This window comes from Neoarius graeffei, chromosome 4 (assembly GCF_027579695.1).
Source record: "Neoarius graeffei isolate fNeoGra1 chromosome 4, fNeoGra1.pri, whole genome shotgun sequence".
Taxonomy (NCBI): Eukaryota; Metazoa; Chordata; class Actinopteri; order Siluriformes; family Ariidae; genus Neoarius; species Neoarius graeffei.
Genome location: NC_083572.1, coordinates 6,547,459 through 6,565,372, shown reverse-complemented (window position 1 = coordinate 6,565,372; position 17,914 = coordinate 6,547,459). Strand labels below are relative to the sequence as shown.

The following is a 17,914-nucleotide window of genomic DNA, read 5'->3' as shown; positions in this document are numbered from 1 at the left end:
AGAGAGAAGTTGTACAGTCTGATGGCGTGAGGGACAAAGGAGTTTTTAAGTCTGTTCGTCCTGCACTTGTCCCATGTGTTTTGGACAGAATGATAGCACTGATTCTCTTCCTGTAATGTCTGACAAGGTTCCAGACCCTTGTAGAATGATCGAATGGTGTGTAAAAAAAAAAAACTGTATTTGCTTTAAGTATGCTTACTGATGGGGCACAGTGGTATAGTGGTTAGCGCTGTCGCCTCACAGCAAGAAGGTCCTGGGTGTGAGCCTAGCGGCCAACAAGGGCCTTTCTGTGCGGAGTTTGCATGTTCTCGCCGTGTCCGCGTGGGTTTCCTCCGGGTGCTCCGGTTTCCCCCACAGTCCAAAGACATGCAGGTTAGGTTAACTGGTGACTCTAAATTGAGCATAGGTGTGAATGTGAGTGTGAATGGTTGTCTGTGTCTATGTGTCAGCCCTGCGATGACCTGGCGACTTGTCCAGGGTGTACCCCACCTCTCGCCTGTAGTCAGCTGGGATAGGCTCCAGCTTGCCTGCGACCCTGTAGAACAGGATAAAGTGGCTACAGATAATGGATGGATGCTTACTGATATTTACACAACTGGGAAACGGGGCATGGTTAACAGTAACAACAGAATTCCATGAGGACTAAGACCAAATTAATTATGTATAATATAGTAATAATAATGTAATGATAAATGCTTGCACTTATTTAAAAATGTTCTCGAGAAAAAAATGTTACTATTTAAAACTTTGCATTTTTGCAAAGAACAATAATAAATGGTTTCTCCTGCTGTTATCAGAAACCGTTATTATGATTGATTACACAATAAAGAACACTTTTTTAAAATAAAATGTTAGAGCTCTAATTTTCTTCTGTTCTACTGACACAATATAGTCGACATAAAACAGGCATGTAAGACAAAATGTATGGTCTAAAAGTACAGTGATAATACAAATATACTGGACTGTAAATCATTCATCCATCCATGTTCAGTAAGTGTTCAGGTTCATGATGGATGCGAAGCCTATATTGTAAACATACAAGAAATTCATAAAACTAGTACACTGTTATATGGCACATTTATTGCATAATTTAAGAAACACCTGGTTATACATGAACAAAAATGTTCACAGATTCTGGAAGAGGCTTATATCTCCAGTTCACATGATCAATTACCTATGTGCATATTTACCTCACAAAATTGATAAAAGTGCTTAAACGTTCACGAACGACAGTTTTTACAGCACTGAATATGTGCAAAAATCAGGGAAGTAAAAGCTGGACAGTAGGGCAGCAGCCATTTTCCGAACAGATTAGTCACTAAACACAATAGAACAGTCTCTTTTCATCACATTTTTTAAACCGCAGAATACAGAAAACAACCCTGATGTGAGTAAATGTCAAAAAGTGCCTCATGAGTACAAATCCAAAATTTAAAATTACATACTTCCTCAAACATACTCCATTGTAATATACAGTACACTCACAGGAATTCACAATAAAATCTCAGATCTGAAATATGTAATCAGTAAGAGAATGAAAGCACCGTATCAGACATTTCCTAATGTCACGTACCTGCAGGTTTTTCTCAGTAAGCGTGCACATGTTGAGAATCATATTTTGTATGCAGTTTGGAAAGCTCAGAGTTTTACACAATCAGATAGCCAGTACAGATACAGACTTGATATCAAACCTCATATGATATTACGACGCTTGCCTTGACCAGAACCTGAACTCGAAGAAAGGAAATTTATTGAACACCATTCAGTTAGGGTGGGAGTATAACACCCCCCCCCAAAAAAAAACAATTTTCATGCTAGCTTTGCATAATGGCAACACTAATCACTGCTGTAAAAAAAATCTTGGAATGCTTATTAATAAAAGGTGTGGATTCTCTTTACCTTTGGCATGCCATGCAAAAGAATGGGCCCCGATGGAGGCCTTTCACATGACGTCATCACAAGTGCGGATTACTTTACGCACCAAGCTTTATGTTTAACAACAACCGGCACAAGTGTACGTGAGTGATTGTAAGCCCAATTCGGTACATCTACAGATAAACTTGTAGAAGTTACATCTAAAAGAACAATGCCAGAGACCTGTAGCGCTTTTGGATGTAATAACAGACGTGGAGATAAGTCTGGTTTAACTTTGCACTGCTTCCTGGCGAACCCAGAAAGACGAGAAAAATGGCGAGCTGCAGTTAAACAGGAATACTGGATGATAAAAACATTTACGCGTGTATGGAGAACATTTAATATTAGGTTAGAGTGAAAGCTCTGTGCAATGGTAAAATGTAAATCTGGATGTGGGCTTTGGACGCAATATACTGTATTAGACCTAATGCTTGGCTCGATTAGCAGCATGTTTGTTATATACTGATAATGTAGACTTGGCTAAACAACATAAAATATGCTAGATCTCAGCCTTGGCTTGTTTATTACTATTAGAAGTCCATGTCTAAGCTTATCTTTGTCATAATACGGTATTTTTCTTTAAATCAGGAATTTTCTATAAAATTCCAGCACAAAACCTGATGGCATCTACAGTGCTCAGCGTAAATGAGTCCACCCCCCCTTTGAAAAGTAACATTTTAAACAATATCTCAATGAACACAAACAATTTCCAAAATGTTGACAAGACAAAGTTTAATATAACGTCTGCTTAACTTATAACGGGAAAGTAAGGTTAATAATATAACTTAGATTACACATTTTTCAGTTTTACTCAGATTAGGGTGGTGCAAAAATGAGTACACCCCACAACAAAAACTACTACATCTAGTACTTTGTATGGCCGCCATGATTTTTAATGACAGCACCAAGTCTTCTAGGCATGGAATGAACAAGTCATCCAGTCCCAGTCACTAAAAGAGGTCATTGTTGAAGAATGGAAAAAGATTGATGTTGCAAAATGTCGCCAACTTGTTCATTCCATGCCTAGAAGACTTGGTGCTGTCATTAAAAATCATGGAGGGGGCATCATGGCTCAGGTGGATAAGGCGCCATACCATAAATCCGGGGACCTGGGTTCGATTCCGACCCGCGGTCATCTCCCCATCTCTCTCATGCTCATTTCCTGTCTCTACACTGTCCTATCCAATAAAGGTGGAAAAAGCCCAAAAAAAATCTTTTAAAAAAAAATCATGGAGGCCATACAAAGTACTAGATGTAGTAGTTTTCGTTGTGGGGTGTACTCATTTTTGCACCACCCTAATTTGAGTAAAACTGAAAAATGTGTAATCTAAGTTATATTATTAACCTTACTTTCACGTTACAAGTTAAACAGATGTTATATTAAACTTTGCCTTGTCAACATTTTGGAAATCGTTTGTGTTCATTGAGATATTGTTTAAAATGTTATTTTTCAAAGGGGGTGTACTCATTTACGCTCAGCACTGTATACTTTGTAAGCCTTTAGTATCTCTGGTGTATTTAGAAATCCCAAATAGTTAAGGATATTGTAGTATCCCAAATCCGGTAGCTGGTTTGCCAAACACTTTTCAATCGGAATAAATGCATTCATGGGTCAATTAAGAAGAAACAACCTTTATTTTTGTCACATTCCTCCTCTGCATTTAAACCCCGCGCATGCACGCACACACACACACACACACACACACACAGAGCACGAGAGCGTAGTGGGCAGAATAAATATATTTGTGGATAAATTATAAATGGATCTGTGACGCCTACATGTTTCTGCTTTTTAATGTAACATGATCTGCTGGTATAAAATGATTTTTTTTGTTGTTTCAGAGAGATTGTCCTGACTGCAGTCGTCTCGATTTTCTTCATTACCTGTCGCAGCTGGGCCATTCTCAGAAAATGTGATGAAAAATGGTGTGGCAGCGGGGGCGTGGTCAAGCGTCGGTCTGTGACCGGAGGGCGGAGTCAGGGAAGGTAAGTGGCAGAATCACTGCACCTGATGTTGGTTAATCTGTGTTTGTGTGTCTTCCCCAGTGACCACACCCTATATGAAGAGAGAGAGAGAGCAGAGGAAGGAAGCTCTCTCCCCAACCAGACGACTGGTGTGTGTGCGCGCGCGTGCGTGCATGACTAGAGAGTAGAACGTCTGAAAAGACTAAAAATAAAGAGTTTGTGGAACTTAATTCTGGCCTGCCGTCTTTCTGTGCTCCACCCACACGAACTGTTACAAACGGTAAAGACGTTTAAAAAAAAAAAATTGTATAGACTAATTTTAGTTATAATCCCTGTAAATATATTTAATAGACCAAAAAAAAAGCATATTTCATGAATTCACAAAGCAAGAGATATCATCATCATCATGAAAAAAATAATGCCCAATTGTTATCTTTACCATTACCCTATAGAGTAACGGTAAAGACAACACTGGATAACGGTAAAGACATCTGATGGCATTTTTGGGTCACTGAGTGCAAAAATAAAATATAAATTATGCATTTATTATCCCAACCTAACTTGCTACTTGGCTAACTAAACTTTTTCAACATGCAGCATCATTATCTTTATCATTTGAGGGTAACGGCAAAGACGGTTAATTTCCCTGATATCTCAAAATTTCATATTTACCCAATCAGTTTCCTGGATTCCAACATTCATGCACCAGTGATTTTTTTTTTTCAAAATGGCTGCTCAACATCGTGGTCCTTCCTCATGTAGCTGCACTGCCCTCTATTGTCAAAGCCCTGAGTTACAGCATGAGTTTACCATTTGGGTAACGGTAAAGGCATCAAGAAAGTACACATTCTTGCGCATATATTTTAAGCTATACACCAAAAACCATTGAAGCAAAGATTATGATATTTCCCACAATAAAAAGTGAAGGTATAGAGGTAATATTTCAGAAAGAAAAGTGAAAATACAATTCAAAACAAAGGAATTATTTTCATTCAGAATTCACTAATCCTCATTTAGACACGTGGCGGTAATGACATTTTGGTATATTTAGGCTAAATAAAATTTTTGCAAATGCAGACAAGTTGTCTCAATATTTTTTTTTTTACTGCTCTGTTAAATTATTTATGAAAATAAATGTATAATAGAGGACCAGGATTAATGGTTTTAGAGAAAAAACAAACTTCACATTAAAAACTGAATGTCAAATTTTCTGAGAATGGCCCAGCTATGATTCTTTGTTTGCCCGGTACATAAACAAAAACCCATGACGTCAGTGAAAGTCCTCTGTAGAAAGAGGCAGTACCTCTGTCTCTGACCACACCTAGGCGCAGTAGTCAACTAACAAGCTCACTGTTCAGGAAGCAATCAGTAGCACACCTGTCAATCAAAGCAAGGATTCACCCACTGATCCTGAGGAAGAGTCAGCTGATCCACTGAGAGAGAGCGAGAGAAACAAAAGATAGAAGGAGGGATGTGTGATAAAGTCCATGCACAGGGTGAAAGAGAAATGTATTTTTTTTTAGCACTGGTTAACAGTTAATACGTAACATTTAATGCATAATACTTAACACGTAAAAATGCGTTTCTGTGTGGCTGAAAGATGACCCGGAAATAAAAGAGCTAAACCATGAAGCAAGTGTGGAAGAGATTAAATCCGTGATACACTTTGTTTTGAATATACTCCTCACGTTTATACAAACCTTCTCTTGTGTACAATGCCATGCACACACTGATTTTTACGGTAGTGGACAAACTGCGTGCAAGTCAGCCGTATCTCTTCAGGAACGGTGGATGGAGCTCGACTGGTTTCCTGTCTTCCACCCAACAGTGCTGCCAGCCTACACACACACACACACACACAAAATCATCTACAATCCATATAAAGCATCACGCGTTATTCTTTTTTACATTACTACTTAAATTATGTTGCCATGGTACCGTTTTCACCACCTACTTCTTTTTAAACGGTAAAATAATGAGATGCTCATCCAGCCCGAATATCCCGAAAGATATTAAACCCTGCACAAGAAATTTAAGAGATAGTAATTACTACTCATTTATCAAATGAAGCATTACTTATATAAAGGTCTGTGGAATGTGTGTGTGTACCTGTCCATAATTGGCCACAGCGCAGAAGAACTGCAGCTCGAGATAAAGCCGTCCAGGATCGCTGTTTAAAAGCCACCAGAGGCAGCTGGACAGGTTCTACGCTCAAGAAGAAAAAGACCCAACTTACACCTGGCTTTTCGTAACTTTGTCATTTTGCTTTTGAACTGTCTATTATTTATTATTAATAATAACAACACACTCATGTACATATAACATAGTGACTTGTCATGTCACTCTGTCTTCAGACCTAATTTGCAGATAAACAGGCAAAAAAAAAAAAAAAGGAGCATGAAGTGTCGTTCTTTAGTAAATGAATGAATAGACGCCAGACTGCTGTGGGGAAAAAGTGGAGTAAACCACTTCAAGACATGCTGAGATTGGAAAATAATCAACTTCATGGTGGGAGCGTTAACCCTGCATCATCACACCGTGCCATCACTGATGATTTTCCTATAACTGCATGCCTCAGAGTGTTTTATTCCTAACTTATTGGTATTGATTAGTTCAGTGGTTCTCAAATGGGGGTACTCGTACCCCTTAGGGTACTTGTAGGCATTCCAGGGGGTACGTGAGATTTACAAACTAATATATATTTAAAAAGTAGCATCAATTCAAAACTCATTATCAATATTATTTAATATATACACTACCGTTCAAAAGTTTGGGGTCACTTTGAAATGTCCTTATTTTTGAAAGAAAAGCACTGTTCTTTTCAATGAAGATCACTTTAAACTAATCAGAAATCCACTCTATACATTGCTAATGTGGTAAATGACTATTCTAGCTGCAAATGTCTGGTTTTTGGTGCAATATCTCCATAGGTGTATAGAGGCCCATTTCCAGCAACTCTCACTCCAGTGTTCTAATGGTACAATGTGTTTGCTCATTGCCTCAGAAGGCTAATGGATGATTAGAAAACCCTTGTACAATCATGTTAGCACAGCTGAAAACAGTTGAGCTCTTTAGAGAAGCTATAAAACTGACCTTCCTTTGAGCAGATTGAGTTTCTGGAGCATCACATTTGTGGGGTCGATTAAATGCTCAAAATGGCCAGAAAAATGTCTTGACTATATTTTCTATTCATTTTACAACTTATGGTGGTAAATAAAAGTGTGACTTTTCATGGAAAACACAAAATTGTCTGGGTGACCCCAAACTTTTGAACGGTAGTGTCTCGTCTCGTCTTCTTCCGCTTTATCCGGGACCGGGTCGCGGAGGCAGCAGTCTAAGCAGGGAAGCCCAAACTTCCCTTTCCCCAGACACCTCGGCCAGCTCCTCGGGAAGAACACCGAGGCGTTCCCAGGCCAGCCGAGAGACATAGTCCCTCCAGCGTGTCCTGGGTCTTCCCCGGGGCCTCCTCCCGGGGGGACATGCCTGGAACACCTCCCCAGGGAGGCGTCCAGGAGGCATCCGAAAAAGATGCCCGAGCCACCTCAGCTGATTCCTCTCGATGTGGAGCAGCAGCGGCTCTACTCCGAGCTCCTCCCGAGTGACTGTGCTTCTCACCCTATCTCTAAGGGAGCGCCCAGCCACCCTGCGAAGGAAACTCATTTCGGCCGCTTGTATCCGCGATCTTGTCCTTTCGGTCATTACCCAAAGCTCATGACCATAGGTGAGAGTCGGAACGTAGATCGACCGGTAAATTGAGAGCTTCGCCTTTTGGCTCAGCTCCTTCTTCACCACAACGGACCGGTAAAGCGACCGCATCACTGCGGAGGCTGCACCGATCCGCCTGTCGATCTCGCGCTCCATCCTTCCCTCACTCGTGAACAAGATCCCGAGATACTTAAACTCCTCCACTTGAGGCAGAACTTCTCCACCAACCTGGAGAGGGCAAGCCACCCTTTTCCGGTCGAGAACCATGGCCTTGGACTTGGAGGTGCTGATTCTCATCCCAGCCGCTTCACACTCGACTGCAAACCGCCCCAGTGCATGCTGAAGGTCCTGGTTTGAAGAAGCCAACAGGACAACATCATCCGCAAAAAGCAGAGATGAAATCCTGTGGTTCCCAAACAGGATTCCTTCTGGCCCCTGGCTGCGCCTAGAAATTCTGTCCATAAAAATTATGAACAGAACCGGTGACAAAGGGCAGCCCTGCCGGAGTCCAACATGCACTGGGAACAGGTCTGACTTACTGCCGGCAATGCGAACCAGACTCCTGCTCCGTTCGTACAGGGACCGGACAGCCCTTAGCAAAGAGCCCCAAACCCCATACTCCCGAAGCACCCCCCACAGAATACTACGGGGGACACGGTCGAATGCCTTCTCCAGATCCACAAAGCACATGTGGACTGGTTGGGCAAACTCCCATGAACCCTCGAGCACCCTATGAAGGGTATAGAGCTGGTCCAGTGTTCCGCGACCAGGACGAAAACCGCATTGTTCCTCCTGGATCCGAGGTTCGACTATTGGTCGAATTCTCCTCTCCAGTACCCTGGAGTAAACCTTCCCTGGGAGGCTGAGAAGTGTGATTCCCCTATAATTGGGGCACACTCTCCGGTCCCCTTTCTTAAAAAGAGGGACCACCACCCCAGTCTGCCACTCCAGAGGCACTGTCCCTGACCGCCACGCGATGTTGCAGAGGCGTGTCAACCAAGACAGCCCCACAACATCCAGAGACTTGAGATACTCAGGGCGGATCTCATCCACCCCCGGTGCCTTGCCACCGAGGAGCTTGCAAACCACCTCAGTGACTTCGGCTTGGGTAATGGACGAGTCCACCTCTGAGTCATCAGCCTCAGTCTCCTCAGTGGAAGACATGACGGTGGGATTGAGGAGATCCTCAAAGTATTCCTTCCACCGCCCGACAATGTCCCCAGTCGAGGTCAACAGCTCCCCACCCGCACTGTAAACAGTGTTGGCAGAGTACTGCTTCCCCCTCCTGAGGCGCCGGACGGTTTGCCAGAATTTCTTCGAGGCCGACCGATAGTCCTTCTCCATGGCCTCCCCGAACTCCTCCCAGTTCCGAGTTTTTGCCTCCGCAACTGCCCGAGCTGCAGCACGCCTGGCCTGCCGATACCCGTCAGCTGCCTCGGGAGTCCTGGAGGTTAACATGGCCCGATAGGACTCCTTCTTCAGCTTGACGGCATCCCTTACTTCTGGTGTCCACCACCGGGTTCGGGGATTGCCGCCACGACAGGCACCGGAGACCTTGCGGCCACAGCTCTGAACAGCTGCGTCCACAATGGAGGTAGAGAACATGGTCCACTCAGACTCAATGTCCCCCGCCTCCCTCGGAAGCTGGGAAAAGCTCTCCCGGAGGTGGGAGTTAAAGACCTCCCCGACAGAGTGCTCGGCCAGACGTTCCCAGCAGACCCTCACCATACGTTTGGGCCTGCCAGGTCTGTCCAGCTTCCTCCTCCGCCAGCGGATCCAACTCACCACCAGGTGGTGATCAGTTGACAGCTCAGCCCCTCTCTTCACCCGAGTGTCCAAGACATAGGGCCGGAGATCAGATGAAACGACTACAAAGTCTATCATTGACCTCCGACCTAAGGTGTCCTGGTGCCACGTGCACTTATGGACACCCCTATGCTCGAACATGGTGTTCGTTATGGACAAACCGTGACTAGCACAGAAGTCCAATAACAAAACACCACTCGGGTTCAGATCGGGGAGGCCGTTCCTCCCAACCACGCCCCTCCAGGTGTCACTGTCATCTCCCACGTGAGCATTGAAGTCCCCCAGTAACACAATGGAGTCCCCAGTCTGAGCACTCCTCAGTACCTCTCCCAGGGACTCCAAGAAGGCCGGATACTCTATACTGCTATTTGGGCCATAGGCACAAACAACAGCAAGAGCCCTCTCCCCAATCCGAAGGCGCAGCGAGGCGACCCTCTCGTTCACTGGGGTAAACTCCAACACATGGCGGCTGAGCTGGGGAGCTATAAGCAAGCCCACACCAGCCCGCCGCCGCTCACCACGGGCGACTCCAGAGAAGTGGAGAGTCCAGCCCCTCTCGAGGAGCTGGGTTCCAGAGCCCAAGCTGTGCGTGGAGGTGAGCCCGACTATCTCTAGCCGGTACCTCTCAACCTCCCGCACAAGCTCAGGCTCTTTCCCCCCCAGCGAAGTGACATTCCATGTCCCAACAGCCAGCCGCTGTGTCCGGGGATCAGGTCGTCGAGGCCCCTGCCTTCGACTGCCACCCAATCCACATTGCACCAGTCCCCTACTGCTACCTCTGTGGGTGGTGAACCCACAGGAGGTCGGGCCCACGTCACCTCTTCAGGCTGAGCCCGGCCGGGCCCCATGGGCAAAGGCCCGGCCACCAAGCGCTCGCATACGAGCCCCAATCCCGGGCCTGGCTCCAGGGTGGGGCCCCGACTGCGTCATCCCGGGCGACGTCACGGTCCTCGGATTTTTCTCCATAGGGGTTTTGGTGAACTGCTCTTAGTCTGGCCTGTCACCTAGGACCTGTCTGCCTTGGGAAACCCTGACAGGGGCATAATGCCCCCGACAACATAGCTCCTAGGATCATTCAAGCACACAAACCCCTCCACCACAATAAGGTGGCAGTTCAAGGAGGGGTGAACGGTAGTGTATTTCAATAAAATATAAGTGCTATACAAGTTTATAAGCTGAATTTTATATTCAGTAGGCTATTTAGTTTCATTATTCTAAAAAATACACGAGTCTTCCCCATTCCAGGATGGTTTGACCCAACCTGGTACTACACAGCATCACTTGTCAATCACTGTCGCCTTGACAACACAAACAATGGAGTCGTGGTTAAAGCGTGGTAGCTGTGTTGCTGAGAACAGAGAGGGACAGGTGATGAAGAAGGTAAAATTCCAACAGTACTCGGAAGATTATGTCCTAATGGGATTTACATCCACAAGCTCCCATCCACCCACGGCATTGTTTTTTTTTTCTGTGGGGAGACGTTAGCTAACAGTGGAATGAAGTCGACACATCTCCAGCACCATCTCCAGACAAAACACGCATCTCATGTTGGTAGGCCACCTGAGTTTTTTAAGAGGAAACTTTCAGAATTCAGGTTCTCAAGACACAATGCGGAAAGCCTCCACGACATCAGCCAAAGCCCTGGAGGCCCCTTATGCTACGTCTTTGCTCATAGCTAAAGTCAAGGAACCGTTCACTATAGACCCCTTTCACTGACGTCACCCGAAACCGGAAGTAAACAGACCCTGCGCCATTTTGGAAGACCAACAAACTCGTGATTAGGGGATAATAACGGCAGCGGTATGTGAACCCACGAGAATAAAGTGGAGTGGCAAACGACTTAAACAAACAAATCTGAGCTGTTTTATTTATGATTTATTGGCCCAACAGTAGACTTGAAAGAAACCTGTGTGAGACTTGGCAAAAAACTGTGGATATACAGTAATGGATAAGTCTGTGCATGATCTACGGACACTTTGAGGTAAGCAAACGCAAGAAATTCAGATTTAAAACATGCTAAATTGGCCTCAAGTTGATAACTGTATGAGGAGCAAGCCTCTCAGACTTCTACAATTTAATAATAATAATAATAATAATAATAATAATAATAATAATAATTTAGGATGGTTTGGGGCTTGCTCTCCCTCCTATTATATAAATAAAACATAGTTGTTGTGTAGGCATATATCATAAATACATATGTATAATTTGGATAAATTAACCTAAATTATGGATCCCTTAATAGTAACAAAAAGTATTAATTTTTCAACTGAAAAGATATATTATTAAAAGATAAATATCAACAAGATTACCTTGGCCATAACTATGTGTAGGTTACTCTTAATAACAGCTGTAATATCACGAACCAAGCCACTAACAACATAATTGTAAGCCAGTAGCCCTTTGTAGGCTTTCAAGTCATCAGCAGTGTAGGCACTGGGTGTAAACAACAAATAGTTTACAATGTCTGGGTAGCAAACAGATGGCAGAATTGGTGTCCGGTCCTCCTTATGTATCTGACACGGAGAAATAATATAAATCGTGCTGCCTACCAGATTACAGTCGTCTGTTTTATTGTATCAGTACTAGTATCACTTACTCTACTCATCAGTCATAGATTAGTCCAGTACAACATGACCAGCTTGCTTTTTTTCCATTTGACTGTCACAAGGCCCTGTGATGACCTGGCGACTTGTCCAGGGTGTACCCCGCCTTTCGCCCGTAGTCAGCTGGGATAGGCTCCAGCTTGCCTGCGACCCTGTAGAAGGATAAAGCGGCTAGAGATAATGAGATGAGATGAGACTGTCGCAAGTTTTTTCAGGCTGGTACAGTCAAAAATTGAAAAAAGTTTTGGCCTACTAAACTAGTCATCGATTCTACTAGTGTATTAATTGGAGTCGACATGAAAACGTTAGGTAAAAACTTTAAACCAGTACAATCTCTTCTTCAAAGTTTCACCAAATGGTTTTATTTATGCAATTTAAAGCTCATAATACTGTATAACTTTGGTCGAGTAAAAACACGGAGCAAAAACATGGCTGAATCCTGAATGACTCCTATTTGTTTAAATAGGGGACTACATAGGCGGCAGAATGTAGTTTCTTTTTCCCTGCCATGGAAGCGCACTTGTATACCGAGGAGGAAAGTAATTTGCATTACAGCCGTGAGGCGGCTCGGCTCGGTTTTCCCTTTCGGGCGCTCTCGTTTTCTGTTAGAATTTGGTAAAGAAAAAAATATATATATATTATTTACCAGCTTACCGGGTCCATTAACATAAATCTGACAGCTGACAAGGTCGGGATATAAACTAACTTTTGCGTTAAACTGTGTGCTTGGATTCACATAATTTTTTCTGAGTCTTATCATATGGGTCAAACCCATCAATCACAGCCAGTTTCTCCACATACCGTGCCCTTTCTGCAACTGGTAATGTACTCACATAACCCGAATTATCATCCATCGTGTCACTTTACTCTCGCTCGTACTTTGTTTCATATTGTGAGTGCATGTACTTGGTCTTCCAATATGGCGCCTAACAAAATCTCGCGGCGCAGTGACATCATGTGAAAGGGGTCTATAGGTGAAGAGCTGCTTCTTCCAGCTGCTGTTGTGCTGGCTGAGACGATGCTGGACAAAAACGCAGCGGAGAAATTCAAGACTGTGCCTTTGTCGAATGACTCCGTTTGCCACAGAGTAGACAAAATGGGAACAGACATTGTCGAGCAAGTTGTAGCAAAACTTAGCAACTCTTTTTCCCTCCAGCTGGATGAGTCCACAGATGCCAGTGGAAATGCACGCACAACTTGTAGCGTTTGTGAGATACGTCGATACTGATGACATTTGTGAGCACATACTGTACTATTTTGCAAAACTCTCGAAGGGAAAACAGCAGGAGAGGATATTTTTAAATATGTTGTCAACACCTTCTTCTGTGAAAACGGCCTCAGCTGGAAATCTTGCAGCAGCATCTGCACGGACGCAGCAGCAGCATCAATGACGGGCAGCGCAAGAGGACTCATAGCACGCATCAAAAAGGAAAATCCCGACTTGAAGTGTGATACACAGGGAGGCATTGGCGTCCAAGAAAATGAGCCCCGAGTTGCATGACGTTTTAAATGACACCATCAAAGTGGTTAACTTTATCAAGTCGAGGCCACTTAATGCACGCCTATTTCGCCGCCTCTGTGAAAATATGGGAGCTGAACACACACAGCTGCTGCTCCACACAGAAGTGCGCTGGCTCTCTTGAGGAAGAATACTCAACCGGTTGTTGGAATTACGACCCGAGGTAACCACCTTTCTGACTGACCACAAATCCCCCCCATGCCACCTTATTCCAAGACACAGACTGGCTGGTAAAGCTGTGCTATCTGGCAGATATATTCAGCAAACTGAACACGTCTCTACAAGGCAAAGACACCAGCATTTTAAATCTCCATGATAAGGTGGGCGGCTTCCTGAAGAAAGCAGAGCTGTGGAGAGGGGCCTGTGCGCTGGGAAAGTTCACCTGCTTTCCTCAGGTGGATGATTTTCTCTCTGGTGAGGATGTGAACAGAGCTCCAGTCAAGTCCTTCATAGTGGGACATTTGGCCAACCTGATTCAAAATTTTCATTCCTACTTTTCTGACACAGAGGAGAAATCTGCACAGCTGGATTGGGTCAGAAACCCCTTTCTCTTGTCTGAAGCAAACAGAAGCAAGCTACCTGTTGCTGATCAGGAAAAACTCTTGGAAGTGTCATCTGACCGCGGCCTCCAGATGAAGTTTGCCACATCCACGCTCACACAGTTTTGGGTGTATGTGAAGCAGGAGCACCCTGACCTGGGACAGAAAGCTTTGGAGCAGCTACTACCCTTTGCCTCCACATATTTATGTGAGGCCTCCTTCTCTGCAATGACTGTGATAAAAACAAAGCAGAGAAACAGACTGCCTGGAGAAGAGCTTGATCACAGCCAGGGGCGCCGCTAGGGGGGGAAAGTTAGGACGATTCTAAGGGCCTGGCACTGACAGGGGGGCCTGTGAGGGATATTAATATTATTTTAATAGTATTGCCTTGTGTAAGTTTTTGAAATTAAATATTTCATTTCATCTGTTAAAATATGCAAAATTATACATGGTTATGATTTGCTATAACATTTTTCTTGAATTATTTATGATATTGTCATTTCACCCCTCCACCCTTTTGACTAATGGTACAGTGTGATTCTGGGAGCGGGACAGTGAAATGTGTAGCTCCGTGTGTACACAGCGCCGCTATTAGCGCAGCTTAGAGCAGCTGGCAGTTTTTCTATGTGCGCAACAGGGGTGAACATTCTAGAAGTTGCTAAGCAGGAGCAGGTAGAGCTGTGCAATATATCGTATTTTTATCACGATATCGATATTGGTGTCAAACGATATCAAAATTCATAATATCGATATGAAACGATTTTTTGTCATTTGTCGAAAGGGACGTGCACAATATTTCTACAATGGCAATAAAACAACAATAACATTGACGTGACAGTAAGGTAAAACGAACCCTTCTGTCCCCTAAGGCACACCGTAGCCTTGCATACGTCATCCATTCTACTCCCGCGATATCTCCGCAACAGTAAAAAATCAGTTCTTCTGTTTTCATACGTGTCGGGTGATTTGATATATTGATTTCTTAATATGTTGTTTGATTTGCTTGCTAATAGTTATAATAATACAATTAACATATATTTACGTCATATTTTTGGATGTGGGACTGGGTAATGTAAAAATGGCATCTACGGAAGAAAACAAGCACAACAATATTAGCACATATCCAGCTTGCTAGCTGTGTTAGATGTGTTAAACCGTGTGGCTTTAAGTGGAATAATTGCGAGTCGTCCTGTGGTCAAGGCAGCGTTTTAAGGTAAGGCAATTTGGTTATTAATGTTGCCCGCCGCGGCATGTTTACTTGGGTTCATTTGATTTTGACTTGTGCATCTGCAGCTAGCATCATGCTTTGAAGTAGGTTCTGCTAAGGACGGGTTTATTGCGCGATGTAGACGGACTCAGATGTAATTACATTGTTTTTAAAATTCCGTGCGCTTAAAACGGTGTCCCCCTGCTAATCATGTAGCCCTAATCATGTGTTGCTTTTACTTTTCTTAATGGTGAGTGAAATATCTCTGCAAATGGTATTTCAATGCTGACATGCCAAAAAGATAGCGGAGTCCACATTTGGAAGATGAAGGAAGAGAAGCCTATTTTCATGTATGTTAATTCTTAAGGACTTGTCTCTATATTGTGCGTGTTTAATGTTGGTGTCTTAACAACACACAAGCTTACGTTGTAGTGTGTGTGTGTGTGTGTGTGTGTGTGTGTGTGTGTGTGTGTGTGTGTGTGTGTGAGAGAGAGATTTTATCCTTGGCTGGCTACGAGCCAGTGTGGACGTTACGCAGTAATCACTGGTAATACCAGCACTGGCTCCATCCTCTGTGATCGGAAATGTTGAGTGAGGAGAACGTGAGCCTTGTGCAGGCTATAGGACCTATGCAAAGTACGCGCTTGCACAGTAAATAGTTTAAGTAAAAGGCGTTTCAGGGTACAACGGGAAGGGTTGACAGGTAGCCTATGAGGCCTGTACTATAAAAATGTGGCCCGGTGCCTCAGGTGTTGATGATCAGGGCTTTAAAAAAAGGTGTATAAATATCGTTTTAAAAATCGCGATATCGATATTTACTGGAAAAATCGTGATATTGATTTTTTACAATATCGAGCAGCCCTAGGAGCAGGTGTGATGAATTATGAAGTCCGGATATCACACTGTGTGTGAAAAAAAAGGTATCTTTATTGTATAATTAAGTCTAGATGTTTTGCCATTGTTCATGTGTGGATTTGTTGATATTGTTAAGTATTTAACTTTAATATTTTGCACATTAGCTGTGGTCAGAGATATCACTGCTATTGTTCATGTGTGGATTTATTGATACTGTTGCTAAGTATTTAACTTGAATATTTGAACATTTGCTGTGTTTTCTAATAAACGTGTGATGCCTAAAAGAAACCAAAAACACTGAGTGGATTTCTTGCAGTGCACTATGGAACTGTATCAAAAAACTAGTGTAGTTATTCGTCAAGGCATACATTTGATCACATACAATAAGTCAATAAATGGAGGAAACAAAGGAATACATTTTGTAATCCTGATTATTGATGATGTTTGCTGGAGGGCTCTGGAGTCTCCATAATGTGCATACAGAATGTTATAAATCCATACCGATACAGTGATGCATGCAATTTCTCTCAACACAAACATTTGGATTGAATGAACTCCATAGGCTACTGAGTGGCCTAATAATAGTTGCTCATAAAAGAAATATATATCTTCCATATATATCATTTTTAAGGCAACAGTCTATTCAGTCTAATTCTGACAGTTCTGCATTTAAAATGTTCATATGCCAAATAATTGTATCACCTAAACTTGCTAGGTAGCTGATCACATGCATAGTAAAGTAGAAGTGCCAGCCAAAAACAGACTTCAAATTCAGTTGCTTGCGCTTGAAAATTTTACTGGGGGGGCCCTAAATTGTAATCTTTCATAGGGCCCAAGATTTCTAGCGGTGCCCCTGATCACAGCAGTTGCCTCCCTGCCACCAAGGCTGACCAAGATCCTTAGTGAAGCACAAGCCTCTCACTAAAACAATGCTGACAGTTTTTGGGTGTTTTCACACTTGGTCCCTTTCAGCCATCTAACCGAACTCAGATCGATGACTCAGCATTTTTTGCACATATGTGAACACTCCAACCGTACCCAGACCCCTTTAAAGCGAACCGAACTGAGACCATTCCCGGTAACAAATGGCCTGCGACAAGGATGTATTTTAGCTCCTACTCTGTTCATCCTTCTCTTCTCCTTTGTCCTGCGCAACGCCCATAAAGACATCCTTGACTTTGGCGTTGACATCAAGCATAAGCTTGACGGTGATCTGTTCAATCTCCAGAGACTCAAGGCAAAGTCCATACCATCTACGCGCCTTGAGGATTTTCTGTATGCCGATGATGCCGCTCTGACCACCAAAACCTGTGAATCCCTACAAGAAGGCGTCACAGCCCTGAACAACGCCTGCGTGTCCTGGGGCCTAACGATCAGCAAACTAAAGACCGAAGTAATGCATGTCCAGTGTGAGGACCAACTGCAATCACGATCGAGGGTACGCAACTAAAGCGCGCGCATACCTTTACATACCTAGGAGGAAACCTGTCCGACGACGCAAGTCTTGACCCTGAGATCCAGCGCCGAGTGAGTCGCGGTGCAGCTGCGTTTAACGCCTTAAGAACTAGGTGCTTTGACAGAAGAGGCCTATCTTTGGCAACTAAGGTGACTGTTTATAAAGCCATAGTCCTCCCCTCGCTCCTATATGGATCTGAAACATGGCCCACTCTTGCCCATCATATACGCCGCTTGGAAGTCTTCCACCAAAGGTCACTCCGACAAATTATGAACATCAAGTGGTGGCATCGCGTCACCCACACGGAGATCCTTGAGCGTGCCAACTGCTCTTCCATTGAAA

At 43.7% G+C, this 17,914-nt stretch overlaps 1 protein-coding gene across 3 annotated transcripts in view; it reads right to left on the bottom strand.

Annotated features, from left to right (window-relative positions):
- Positions 1-3,374: 3,374 nt before the first annotated feature.
- Positions 3,375-17,914, bottom strand: part of gpr155b (G protein-coupled receptor 155b) — a 51,426-nt gene continuing 36,886 nt past the window's right edge. For all 3 annotated transcript variants that reach the window (XM_060918725.1, XM_060918724.1, XM_060918726.1), the window contains 4 exons: positions 5,989-6,084; positions 5,834-5,898; positions 5,580-5,717; positions 3,375-5,312 (listed from right to left, as the gene is read on the bottom strand). In XM_060918725.1, coding sequence (XP_060774708.1) covers positions 5,264-5,312; positions 5,580-5,717; positions 5,834-5,898; positions 5,989-6,084 — 348 coding nt within the window. In that variant the 3' untranslated portion in view covers positions 3,375-5,263. The remainder of the gene's footprint in view (positions 5,313-5,579; positions 5,718-5,833; positions 5,899-5,988; positions 6,085-17,914) is intronic.